This window comes from Pipra filicauda, unplaced genomic scaffold (assembly GCF_003945595.2).
Source record: "Pipra filicauda isolate LSUMZ 115617 unplaced genomic scaffold, ASM394559v2 scaffold8_size5757611_pilon, whole genome shotgun sequence".
Classification (NCBI taxonomy): domain Eukaryota; kingdom Metazoa; phylum Chordata; class Aves; order Passeriformes; family Pipridae; genus Pipra; species Pipra filicauda.
In genome coordinates, this window is record NW_024105087.1 from 1331521 (window position 1) to 1345403 (window position 13883).

At 43.3% G+C, this 13883-nt stretch overlaps 1 protein-coding gene across 1 annotated transcript in view; it reads left to right on the top strand.

Annotated features, from left to right (window-relative positions):
* The first annotated feature begins 720 nt into the window (after positions 1-720).
* CDS1 (CDP-diacylglycerol synthase 1) overlaps positions 721-13883 on the top strand; it is a 32438-nt gene continuing 19275 nt past the window's right edge. The window contains exons 1-3 of the mRNA XM_027725103.2: positions 721-1073; positions 9547-9674; positions 12655-12751. Coding sequence (XP_027580904.1) covers positions 972-1073; positions 9547-9674; positions 12655-12751 — 327 coding nt within the window. The 5' untranslated portion in view covers positions 721-971. The remainder of the gene's footprint in view (positions 1074-9546; positions 9675-12654; positions 12752-13883) is intronic.

Genomic DNA, 13883 nt, shown 5'->3' on the forward strand with positions numbered 1-13883 from the left:
TGGACACTGAAGTGACATCTAAACTCAGCGTCTTCATGGCAATACTCCGGGGCAGTCAGCTGTTGCCATGGCCAGGCAGAGAGTAGGCACAGGCACAAGAGGGCAGCTGCAGGAATTCAGCCTGTGTAACTGGCCTCGCAGGGCATTTCTCTTGCCTCTGAGCTCGTAGCAGGTGTGTTTCTTTGCTGTAAGGGCTGGTGGCACCACACCTGGCAAGGGCACTTGGCATGGTGGAGCAGGGACGAGCCAAGCACCGCACCTGTCTTTATAAATGGGCACAGAGCAGGTGGGCATGAGCAAAGCACTCCACAGATGCCCAGCGATGCCCGCGTGGGCTGCAGCACGGGCGTCCAGGGGTGCTGACCAGGAGCTGACACAAGGGCTCCGTGGAGATTCCTGCCGCGGTCTCCCAGGGGATTCCACCGACGTGCCCGATTGCAGTCACACAGCGCGACCGCGGCCATCCCGGCAATCAGGACGGAACAACCTGAAGCTCCACGCCCGCGTTGCGGGGGTTTGCGGGTGCCCACCGCCGCGGCCGCCCTGCCCTTGGCGCACGGGACCGCCCCGCCGGGCACCGGGCCGGGAGCACGGCGGGCCCGGCCGGTCACCGCCCGCCCCGGGGCGGTGCCAGCGGCGGGGGCGGAGCGCCGGGCGCACCTGGGCCACAGCGCCCCGCCCGCTCCGCTCCGCCCCAGCCGCCGCCGCCGCGGGGACGCGGAGCTTCTCCGCTCCCGGGCAGCCGCCTCCGGCCGCGCCTCCGAAGCCGCGGCGGCGTCCGCAGCCGGAGCGCCGCCTCCCCGGCGGCAGGGACAGCGCCGGGCTCCGAGCAGGAGGAGAAGGACAAGGAGGAGGAGGAGGAGGCGGCGGCGAGCGGGCTCCGCGGCGCGGCCTCAGCGCCCTCCCCGTCCCGACCGCGGCTCCGCCTGCGCCCGCTCCCCGCCGGGTGGGCGCTGCGCTCCCGCGGCGCGATGTCGGCGCGGCGGCGGCGGAGGGCGGCTGCCCAGGAGCAAGAGGAGGAGGAGGAGGAGAAGGAGGAGGAGGAGGAGGAGGAGGAGGCGGGTAGCGACAAGGTGAGGACGCGCGGGGGGAGGGCGGCACTGGCGGCTTTCGGGGCAGCGAGGCGGCGCTGCCTCCCCTCCGCGGGCCCGGACCGCGCTGCGCCCCCGGCCCCGGCACAAGGGACCCTGCCCCGGCCCGGCCCGGCTACAGCGCTGCCGCGCACCGGGCGGCGGGACTGGGGAAGGGGCGGCGTGCCGAGGGGCCGCGGGATTTGGGGCCCATGCGTGTTCTCCCACACTGCCGTCCCCCCGCTGAAATGGCAGCGTCCGCGCTCTCTCCGGGCCCGCAGCGAAAGCTCAGTGCCACTGAGCTGCCGGGATGCGTGTCGTAGTTCACCCCTTGGAAAAGGAGGTGATGTTGTGGTGTGACCCCAGCCGGCGGCTGAGCTCACACCCCCACACTGCCTCCCGCCCGGTGGGATGGGGAGGAGAGTCGGGGGAGAAAAGGTAAAACCCCTGGGTTGAGATAAGAACAGTTTAATAATTGGGAAAAAAAATAGTGAAAAGGGAGACAACAAAAAGACACATAAACCCCAACAAAGTGCAAGTGATGTACGATGCAGTTACTCACCACCTGCTGACTGATGCCCACCCCAACAGCAAGCAGTGATCGGCCCCTCTCAGCCAGTTCCCCAAACAGTTTTATATTCTGGGCATGACACTTTGTGGTAGAGCCTTTGACCAGTTCAGATCAGCTGTTCTGGCCATGCTCCCTTCTGGCTTCTTGTGCACCTCCTCGCTGGCAGAGCATGGGATACTGAAAAGTCCTTGACGTGGGGTAAGCACTGCTCAGCAACAGTGTGTTATCAACATTATTCTTCTGTTAAATCCAAAACACAGCACTGTACCAGCTAGTAGGGAGAAAATTAACTCTATCCCAGATGAAACCAGGACACTGGACCAGGCAAAGAACACACTTCATTGTGGCTGGGCTCGTACAGTAGCACGGAAACTAACACAGAATGGTGATCTACTCGAGTTAGAGGCTATGTCAGCATTTCCCCAGCAACTGTTTCTGTTTTATGGCCTTTTAAGTGATAGGCTTTCACCTCTGGCCTGGAAAGGACTTACAGTATGACATTTCTGCTAAGGCAAGAGGTTTTTGAAATACTAAGTCTATGCATCAGGTTCATTACAGTGGCAAAACAGCCACAGTGCTGTTCTTTTGTTTGCTGTGCAGTTAAGGCTTATCTCTACAAAAGCTAAGCACATCACCACATCACAGTTGCTAATTGTCTGAACAAAATGAAAGAGAAGGTCTCAATTTGGTGACTGAAATTAAAGAAAGAAGAAAAGCTTTCTGCTAAATTAAGGTAGCAATTCATGGTGTGTTTACTTCAGTCAGTAACTGTTTAAACCTGCGTGGATGCCGATGTTGCAGAGTGTGCAGTCTGCCTTAGACATTGTGGCGAGGAACTGGAAAGTGAAACTCAATAGTTTTTACTCCGTGCTTTGGTTGCTTTATCTCAAAGCCAGTGAATTTGAAAATTTGTAGTGCTGAGCTGCACTGAGGGCTGTGATCACACAAGGTAGTGTTTAGACTATAGCTGTGATGAGAGTATTTCTCTGTAGATGAGAATTAACTTTTACACATCATTTCTTGTAGCAGTGTGCTCAAAAAGCTCTTTTTCTGTGGAGCTGTTCAGGTTTGCTTTATTTTGCAGGCTAAGTTCATTTCTGAGGTGCGCAGTGAGCTGCCTTCAAAGAATTCTCCCTGCTCAAAGCCTCTGTTCTCCAGATCTCAAAACGGTGCCCCTAAAACTTGCTAATATTATTCTTGGTTTACCTGTGCTGATTTTCAGAGAGGAAAATTCTGTTCTTGCCTGTAGGCCTCCTGTGCTTTGACTTTAGCTGCTCGGCAGTCTACTGTTTCATTCAGTTTCGAATGATGTTGAACAGAAAGGACTGTGGTGCTGTGTATGCAGCTAAGATGTTGGATACAGGAGATGAATTTCAGTGTGCATGCATTTGTGTTGATGTCTTGAACAAAAGATATGGAAAACTGTCTTCACTGCATGGAAGACTTTGTGAGGGATTATTTGGGGGACCCTCGGTGTTCCCACTAGAGTTGTTCAACCTGTCTGCAATGTGCACAGCACCAGTGCCCCTTGTCATGGCTCACAGGTGACAGTAAGGATTGATTGTACATATTAAGCTGTCTTTAGTGCCATTGGTAACTGTAGGGATAAACCAGTATTTTGTACTATCCATCAGTGGGTCACAGTTGGGACTCTGTTTTGAATATGAGCACACAGGTAATGTCTGCTGTAGGTGATTTAATGAGAAGCATCTGGCCATCTGAATTCACAGATGTCACATTACACAGCTTCTTAGATGGTTATCATTCTACTCTATCTCTTGCCTGGCCTTTACAACAAGTGGATACCTTACTATCCTGTGGCTGTTTTTAGATGACTTATTTGGTAGGGTAATTGCATATTTGGACTCTAAACTGGTTCTTTGGTTCATAACTACTCAAGATGGCCATGATGCAGTGGGTTTACACTGCTTTCTAGTATGCAGCTCAGAAACATCACCCTCTTCCTCACTTGTAATGAAGGAGAAAACTTGTTTGTCTCTGTTCATATGGTGTCTGCTTTGTGCTGCTTCTCCTCTTGTCAACCCAATTCAAACTTTAAGATATCTAAAGGCAACATACTTTAAAGCACCTTGTTGGCCTAAGTAGAGAAGTCCTTTGTGTTTGCTGAAGAACTCCAGAAATACTAAATATTTCTACAGGGTTTTCTGTATTGTACTTTTAGTCCTGTTTTCAGTATGGTATCTGGTATTTTTCATGTTACACTTACTATGTCCATAGGTGCTCATTTCCTACTGAATTTAGGTGAAACTGTTTGGGTTTTTTTTTTCTCATTTGCATGTCTTTTTTAATATTGTCTGGAAACAACTGGTAGTTATTTCTACATCCATATAATTTCAAAGTTAATTTCCTCGGTGTTGTAGGAAGGAATATAATATGCCCCTTGTGAATTTTCTTCTTGAAGTTCCCAAACTCTGTAAGTCTCAGTGTCTCCAGGTGCTCACTAGTTTATTGAGCTGATGACATTTTTCAAAATCCCATGAACATGCCTTTGCCTTGTAGGGCTTTGCAACTTCACAAGTTTGTTGTTTCTTTGTGTTGTACTGTGGCAGGAGTGATTTTTATTTTTTTTTTAGTTGTCACTTTCTCACTTCCTGCTGCTTACCCTGGCTGCTCTTTTCCTAAGAATATCTAGTCAAAGGGCCTTCATAAATAGTTTGCACCCTTGTGAGCAACAGGAATGACTTGGCATTCAAATACTTAGTATGTGTAAATTAGTTAAAGTTTTACAGATTGATGTGCATGTGTTCATGCTTCTTTTAACATTTCAGTTGTTTGCATTCTGTACTAGAGAGCAAGTGTCACTTCTTTCAAATGCTTCCAAAAAATTAGTGTATCTTGGAAGTAATCACAGTTATTCCTCTTTGTACTGTACAGAGCTGTCAGAGTAGGACAGGGAGGGAGAAGTGGAATCTTATTGCTTTGCTTACTGTGGGAACAAGTGCCTGTTTGCCTAGGGTCATTGTTAATTATTTGTAACTTCAACAAGACTGGAATCACTGACCACTGCTTCTGCTGTGGTATTTTGAAAGAGCTGTTTCTGTTCCATGGGACAGCCCTTTCAGGGAATCAATTGCTGGAGAAGTTGCTCAGTCCTGTGAAGCTCAGTGTGAGACTTGGATCTCTGATGTCCAAAATGTTGCAAACCTGCTGGGAGATAAATGAAATCCCTGATGGCAGTATGGGTTATGGTGGACTTGTCTGTCATGGATCACTTAGTCACTTCATTTGACTTCTTTCTTTCCCTATATCCAGAAAATGGATCAGTTTAATTTTCACAGAGAAGTCTGACCTCCATGCTGTTTGCTACAATCATGGTAATAATAATAATAAGGACAGACTATTTCCAAACCTCTGTTTTCTTGGAAATGGTGGTGAATTAGGACTAATGCAGAGAGTAAAGGGTCTGTAGGTTTCAGTCTTTGATTCAGTATATGCAGGCCTCTCACGTGCATTTCTGCATGTGTCAGGCTTTCACAGTTTGGAAAAAAAAGTTTTATTATTTGGGATCTTCTGATGCTTTGGTATCTTGACTTCAGAGGAAGGTATCAAGTTACATCTAATTAAATACACTCCAATGTGTTCTAACTGAACTATTGACTTCACTGTAAAACTTGTGGGAGAGATTGTAGAAAGGTCAAAAAGGAGGAGAAAACTTACTTTAGGTAAGAGTTACACAGACTTATAAAATGGCAATAACTAAATTCTTTTGCTTGCTAACATTTTCATGTAAGTTGTTGGACAGTGTCTTAATTTTCTCAGTTAAGCTTCATGGAGATGCCACATTCTCCAAGAAAAACGCATTTGTTGTCTGCTTGGGAGTTCCTTATTGTGTCCTGGAAAAAATGCAGTACAAGGGAAATGCAGCAAGTGCCTTTGTGACTAGAATAATCCTGGTGTGTGGTTCCCTTGGCACGTGTTAATTGTAGTGGAGGGCATGTGGTACAAAACAGTAATTGAGAAGCATATGGCTTTTTAGGTGATGAAAGATTGACATGTCTATTTTTTTATGCATGACACATGGCTGTATTTTGTGAGCTGTTGTGAAATAGCCAGCAAGCAGAAATCCACATGGAAGCTTAATTTGTGGCAAGATGTCACATGTTCTGAATTCCTGTGGTGGAGGCTCAGGCTCTTGACTGGTTGAGTTCCCCCTTCATGTGGCCAAGCATTTGTGGCCTTGTACAGAAGATTTAGCTTAAGGTTGAAAGTCTTGTCTTTTAAGAGTACAAAAATGAAGACAAATCAAACTCCTATAACTTAATAAGCCTTTGTCTCAGGGTACTTTGGAAATGATGAAAACTGATGAGCACTGTAGTGTGTCAGATAGGCGTGTTTGTTATGTACCAAGCTCTTTGTAGTGTGTGGATAACTGTCATGTTGCTCTCCTTCCCTGTTCTTGTTAGTCCTGCATCATCTCAGTCTTGTTGGACTCGTATTCTATGAGCTGATCAGATGGGTTCTCTTGAAGGAACATGTGCCTTCAAATGAAGAGAAGCAAGGCAATGGTATTGTTGCAACATCTGCCCATTACAGACACTTCAGATGTGAATCAAGCAGACAGGGGTGGCACACTTTCTGCAAATAAAAGGCTCTGACACCTGCAGTTTGAGAACTCTAGGAAAAAATAAAAACAGCTTGGATAAAACATTTAATTTGGAGTTGGAGTTGAAACGTGTCTTAGTGACCTAGGACAGTACAACCTCTGCTGTTTTCAATTAACCTTTGAAAACCTTTTAAATACCTGCTCACAGCATGAAACCCATGGTATTTCCCGTGGACCTTCGCAGGTCCTTGATGTTACTGTGTATTCAGCTTGGCTGAATCTCAAATCTGAGGAGCAGGAGAACGAAGGGCTGCTTGGGTTTGTACTGAACTTCAAAACTGCTTCTACAAGGTCAAGCTGCAGTAGCAAGACTCACAAATTTATTTTTGAGTGCTTTGATAATGATTAACTTAGTGTTCCCTTCCATAATGATTGTTATTATTTGTGGGTATAAACCGGACCGTTTATAATCAATCATGTAAAATAATTTAGAAAACAATTAGCAAGAAATTCTTGTCCCCCAGTGATGGGGTTCTCTAAGTGCTTAATGATGCAGAAGACAATGAACTAGCTTTTAGTGACAAACTTCCTTTTTGGCTTCTGACAAATGAAATGCCTTATTCAGGAAATTGTTGTGGCAGTGATAGCAGTTACCTGGAAAATAAAGTGTTTAAGGTAATTTTGGAGGTATGTTACAAAGGGAAGTTGAGATGGTTGAGGTGTTAATTCCCACTGGTTATTGTAGCAACGTAAGGCTAAAAATATACACCAAGTTCTATGCAACTTGCAGGTTGCACCAGCCAAGCTCTCAGTAACAGCAGGATGAAGCATAAGCTACTGAAAAACAGATTGGACAAACACAGACTCCTTCAGAGTGTTTAGATACTCTGAAAAATGCCATGCACCTGTGAATTCAGATGTTGGAAATAGTGAATTTAAAACATTGCTTATAATGAGGTGCATAAGTGATGGTTGTGTGTTAAAAATCAGAGGGATAAAACTAAGTTTGAATTTTTTTTTTTTCTAGTTGTTTAAATATCAGTGGAGTATGGAAATACTCTCTGCAGTACCAAAATAGAACAAAAAAGTTTGAGGGTATTAGTTCTGAGTGCTTAAAAGAGAGAACGTCTCTGCCGTCTGCAAGCAGGGATTAATATTAAAGACGCTAAGTCATGGTCTTAGGGCCAGGATTACTGCCCGTCATCTGTGCAGTGAGTAGTGTCTCCTAGAACTGTACAGACAGCTTGCTGCATTCCAGTGCAGGTCACAGGAGTTGGAACATGGCTTTGGGAGAGAGCTGTGATCCCCCAATTGCATCTACAGTTGATTTCCCAAGTTATGGTACAACATTATGAGAAACAACTTCAAATAAAAGGTGGCAGTCACAGTTATTATTTATTTATTTATCTATTTATCTATTTGTCTGCTTTTTCAGGTGTTTTTTTCTTTCTGAAGTCTGGACCACAACTTATTTGCTTTTTTTACTTACAGTAATTATAGATAGTGTCTGGCTAATAATTATTCAGCTTTGGGGTTTCTAGGAACAGGGAAGAATCGGTCATGTTTTTTGGAGAGTTTTATCTTGAGCACGTGTGGTCCATCAAGTGAATGAGAAAAACCCGTTGTTAAAAAGGATATTCATCCTGTTGTAACCCATTTTTCTTGTGCGTATGTATAGCGCCAGCTCACTGTCTCGGGTTCTAAAAGGTTAAACCCACTTTTTTTTTTAAGTGGAAAGGGTGGTGTTTTCCCTCGTGTCAGTGCCCCTGGAGAGCCTGGGGAGGGTCCGAGGTCGGAGCCCGCCTGCAGCACCCTGGTCAGCTCCTCGCCCCCGGCCCCTCCACGGCCGCCTCTGCCCAGCCCCTGCGTGTGGGCCCGGCATTTGGCTTTGGGCGGCCGGCTTCGAAAAGCCTTGTCTCTCTCCCCTGTGTTGATTGCAGAGCCCAGTCACTGAGACAGAGGTTGCACCGAGGTGTAGCTTCCTGAAAAAGGCGATGGCCTGTAAACTGAGTAACCGTGCGATCCACGGCTGGGGTTGTTGGCGCCTTAATGCTGCCGTGTCTTATGGAGGGTAAGAGAGGGAGGATATGCCTTTGCTGGCTTCCAAAGTGACAAAAATACTTAGAACAAGGGAAGAAAATAATAATATTGAGGAAAAATAGGGGGGAAAAAAGGCAGAAATTTCTAATTCATGGAAGTAGATTAAGGAAAAAGAACCGAGATGAGGAAGTTGGAAAGAGAGGGAGACAGAGAAATAGCATATAGTGGTGGAGGAGAAAGTTTTCAAGCACGGTTACTTCACAGTCCCCAGAATTGTTAAGAACTGAACCTGAGGCAGCAGGGCAGGTTGGAAGCTGTTTGGGATTGTAAGGAGGTGAGGCAAGTCAGGGAGGTCAGGAGGAAGTTCAGGTCTCAAGAGAGCCAGATGCTGAACTAGAGACTGCTCGCTGCATTACTGCTGTGCCAGGGCTGAGTGCAACTTTCCAACTCCCTGGAGTTGTGGTGTTTGCAACATTAGAGTGAGTGAAGTCACCCTCGGTGTTGGCTTTAGCTGAGGAAAAAACAGTCCTGACAGTCTGCTCTGAGCGTTGGTGACAATTTGTACTTTGTCACCAAAATATGTACTGCCTGTTTTACATTTGGTTAGACACACAGTTTGTCTAGATGATGTCTTCCCCAGCCGTTGTTAGTGAATACTGAAGAAACAACTGCAGTGCTGCAGTCATACAGGAAACTATTTTGAGTAATACTGGGTCTGTGAGACACTTGGTCACTTCACAGGTTGTGTTTGGATTATTCTTTTCAAGCCCAAGGGCTCAAGTCCTAATGTGTATGAGACTGTGCCAGTAACCCCTTCTCACTGTACAAAGGAACTGTTTTCATGCATTGCATTTCCTGGTTTTTTTTTCTTAATGTGGCATTAAACCATCAGAAGACCCTTCTTCTTATTTCATAAAAGGTTAGTTTGAGATGTAGGTGAGGGACTATGTTAGAGGGTTGGGGATTTCTGTTAAACTTGTTTGTTCTATGTCAGCTGTAGTATTTCCGGAAATGTATAGCCTTGAAAAAGTGGTGCGTAGAATGTGAAGTTTCTTGAGCACAGCAGGTGAAGTCACATCATCTGAGTACAGGCCTTCTTTTAAACATTTATTGGCATACATTTGTCTCCCACAACATCTACAGTTTCACTAGTACTCCACTGTTGTCTTTTAGAAGGTAATGCAAATATTATCATCTCCTGAAGTAATGTTTATGACTCTGAATACTGTTTTCTGACACAATAGCTAATAATCTTTAATGTCATGTTGGGTTTTTGGACCTTTTTTTTTTTTTTGTGCTAGGAAGTGGATTTGGAAGAAAGACTTTGCGAGTTGGATCTTAAAAGTGATTCAGATGTTCCTGATGTTCCTCCACCAACAGACAGCACTCCAGAAATCCTCAAGAGAGCTTTGTCAGGCTTATCTGCCAGGTATGGTAAAACAAAGAGCTCTAAAATTTAATAGCTGGTGGTTAAAATTCTTACAGATTATGCTGCAGTTTTAATTCTTACAAATTGTACTGTAGTTTTAAATTTCATATGATAGACATGAAAATTCAAGGATAAATTTTTACTGGATATGATTGATTTATTTATGCTGCAATAGTCCTTTCACTGTAATATTTTTTGCATGTAGCTGTAGATTGCCCATTGCATAAATTTGTAAGTAAACATAGTTTACATAAACATTTGCCATTGCTCAGTCTGAGCATTGCAATAAAATAGGCTAAAGAATAGTGATTGGGTGTGAAGTACAGAATAATTATTTCTGGGTGTTATAATAAACTGATTTCCTACACCCGAGGTTAAAAGAGGGGGTTGGTATTTGTGTATAAATGAAAAGATGTGTACATTGTCAAGGAGAGGTTTGCTAGATTTTTGTAACATTTCCACTTCTAAGTAATTTTCTTTACCGCTAATTACAACGTAACTTCTATTTCCATTCTTTTTAAAGCAATGTTTATTTTTTTTCTGCTGTTTCTTTTAAAACCTAGGTTTCTACCTCCAACCTCACAGAAGCTTAATGACTAGGAAATGTGGGGGGATGTGTATGGATATAGATAGACAGATAATAGACCTGCATATTCATGAAGGCTGTCAGATAGAGTTCTTAGTATATTTTTTTTTTATACAGTCCCTTTACAACACTTGATCAATCAAACCCTTTTGGAGCTTGCAAGCTGCATTATGTTTTTTTCACTAATGCAATGAAAGAGCATTTAAGTGATAGATCACATGCCAAAAAATTACCTAGTAAAATGAATGTGTGTATGGTATATACCTTATGCTCAGCAAACAAAGCAATATACAGTGTATGTTTCAGATGCAGCTTGGGTCTTGCAAGAGTCAGAAATATCTCCAATCCACACTATGATTAAAAATTTCCCAGTCCTTGTAAAAAAATTGATCTGCAGTAGATATCTTCAATAGCAGTGTGAGATCATAGGTTTTTTCACCTTGCTCCTTTTCTAATCTATTGTCTGTTTCTGTTGTGATGTCTGTGAGCTATAAACAGATGTAATGTTTCAGGTTTCAAAAGGCGTGTTTCTAAACTGCACTAGTTGTGAGCAGAATGTGATGTTCTCTATTGCCATCACACTGCAAGGAGTGTCTGGTTTCAGAGTTCTCTCATCACGTTAAGAGTTGTGGAAGTCTCCAAATCAGACTTGTTCCAAAGGGCACGGCGATACCTCAAAGCCTGCAACTGAGAGGGGCACGTGAAACCTTTCCTGTTTCACATGCTTGAAATTCTTTATTGAAGTGTTTGCACAAAGGTGTACAAAGGTGCTTTGAGTGAAAAATTAAATGCTCAGTGCTTTATGAACGTGAGATTCAAAATTCTCTTCTGGTTTAGTAGCTAGCAGATCCATCAGAGCTGTTGTTATCATATGCAACATGAGTGAGTTGCACTGTAACTCTCAGAAATATGGTTTTTCTTTGTATTTGAACTTAAATAGTATCTGTAACTTTCTAGCAGAGAGGATGAAATAAAATTTTCAGGTGGCTTCCTAGATTCTGGAGCTTGTCTTACTGAAGTTGTCTTTCCAGTGCTGCACTTGCCAACACCCTCAACATACCATGTGGTATTTTAACATAATTCTTAAAGGAAGCTGAATTCTTCTACAGGACATATCACTATGGATATGTCACTAGGAGAAAGCTGCTATTGTGTAGCCCACATCATGGAAGAACAAAAAAACATGTTTTGATGAAGCCTGTCGTGCCTCTGTTCTGATACTTAAGGCAAATCCAATTAGTGGCTGTAGCTGACATTAACCTGCCACTAACACCCTTGAAAATCAACTTAATAAAGTGGAATTTTACATTAGAACTGGACTGTGATGCAAAACTAACATTATCCCCTGCATCAGGTGTATCTCCTGATGCAGCAACAAAGCACAAGACTGATACAAAGCAAAACATCAGTAAGAATTTCTTTAGGCCATAGTAGGGGGCTTTGTGTTTAGCAGTAACTTGTGATTAGTTGATTCAGTATACATTTAGAAGAGATAACCTCAACTTGTGCCAGGGAAGGTTTAGGTTGGATATCAGGAAAATTTTCATTAGGGAAAGGGTTTGTCAATCACTGGAATAAGCTGCCCAGGGAAGTGTTGGAATCACCATCCTGGAGGTATTAAAAAAATGTGTAGATGTGGCACTTAGGGACATGGTTTAGTGGTGGGCCTGGCAGTGCTGGGTAAATGGTTGGACTCGATGATCTTAGAAGTTTTTTCTAACCTAAAAATTCTACGATTCTGTGGTAACAGAACTTTTTATTCAACTTTCCTTAGGTAGCCACAAATGTCTGCAAAGGTCTACAATGGCAAAAGAGTACAGCTAGTTTGACCCATCATCCCCCATTGTCACATATTCTCCTGTCCTGGTGCCAGTGCTCACAAGAGCACAGGACTGCTTTCAATAGATAACCCTCTGCCCAGCAAAAGAGCTACTTTGCCTCTATGGAAAATTGGTGATCACCTGTCAGGGGTTTTTTTGTGTCTTACTCCTCAGAGAATTGTATGTGTTTTACCTGGCAGCCCTTTTTCATGTGAAAACACAAGCTCTTACATGGCTGGGCCCCCATCAGTCTTGTAATGGGATGTTTTTTGAGGGTCCTGATGTATTTTCACAGCAGCTTCAATACGAGGTTGTGCCATTCAATTGCAAATGACATTTGGCAGGGTGGGAGCAGCATGGGAAAGAAGAAAGATGGCTGATTTTAATTTCTTTTACTATGTATCCTGTTTAGTTGGATAGTTAGTTGATTCTGTGTTTCTTGCTATGTGATTAAACACAAAAAATTTCTGCTACTTCTACTGTTTCTGATACACTTTAATCTCTAGTTAGCAAAGGAAGTGACCTTTATTTTCATTTATAACTGCTTGCTTTTTATTATCTTTTTTTTTAATAGATGGAAAAATTGGTGGATTCGTGGAATTCTCAGTCTAGCTATGATTTCTGGCTTTTTTCTGATCATATACCTGGGATCATTTATGCTGATGCTTCTGGTAAGTTTGTTTAAGTACATGCTTCTGGGCAAGAGTTGCTTGATCTCTTCATTCATCATGCTGTGACAGCTAGAAGCAAACTGCACAGACAATTCAGGGCAACTCGTCTCTTATTTGTGTGAGTGTAAATATTTTGAAAAACACTGGACACAACTGTGTCACAACTGTGTATTAAGGAGTCCTTATATACTGTAATTACTTTATTTAAAGTAGGAATTAAAGTAGCTCTAAGAAGTTGAATTACTGTTGCCTTACTGAACTACTGTCGTCCATTTCATTGACTGGTTTCTATCTCTTACTATTGCATACTTTGAGTCTGTTTTAAAAAGCAAACAAACAAAAATCAAACCAATACCAAAAACCCTCCAGGACCAAACCCACCACCACCACTAAAAAATCTAAAAGAAAAAAAAATTGAGACAGTTTTAAATTTGAGGCTAAGGAAAGCAGGCAACTCTGGTCTGCTGTCTGTGACCAGCACTGAAAGGCTTTTCTCAGGCATGCCTTGTGGCCTTGGGTTTATCTGTAGAGTGGAGCTAGACCTCTTTCCATGGTACAGAGATAAAGTGGATTTTATTTCACTGCATTTCATGAAGTGAAATACTGATGGTGATGATAATAATAACAATAATTGTAATATTCTTCATACATGCTGCATAGCAGGTCAGCCTTTACTGTTTCTTTCCATCATTTTTATTGCTGGTATTTTTATTGAATAATGGTTTCATTATCTTTCCCAGTCATGGCAAGTAACAGGCAGGAATGTGGTGCTTAAAACACTGAAATTGGTACTTCTAGGTAACTGCTCTGATTTTTTTTTACTTTAAGATTGTTTAACTGTCAAAATGTGCTTTTACTTTTTTCATGTCCTCCTGTGAAAAAATTTTTTGATGGTATTCCTAGAATCATTTAGATTGGGAAAGACCTTTAAGATCATTGAGTCCAACCATTAACCCAGCACTGCCAAACTACCACTAAACCATGTCCCTAGGTGCCACATCTACATGTCTTTTAAATACCTGTGGGGATGGTGACTCAACCACTGCCCTGGACAGCTTGACAGCCATTTTGGTGAAAAATGTTTTCCTAATATCCAATCTAAACCTTCCCTGGCACCAGTTGAGGCTGGTTT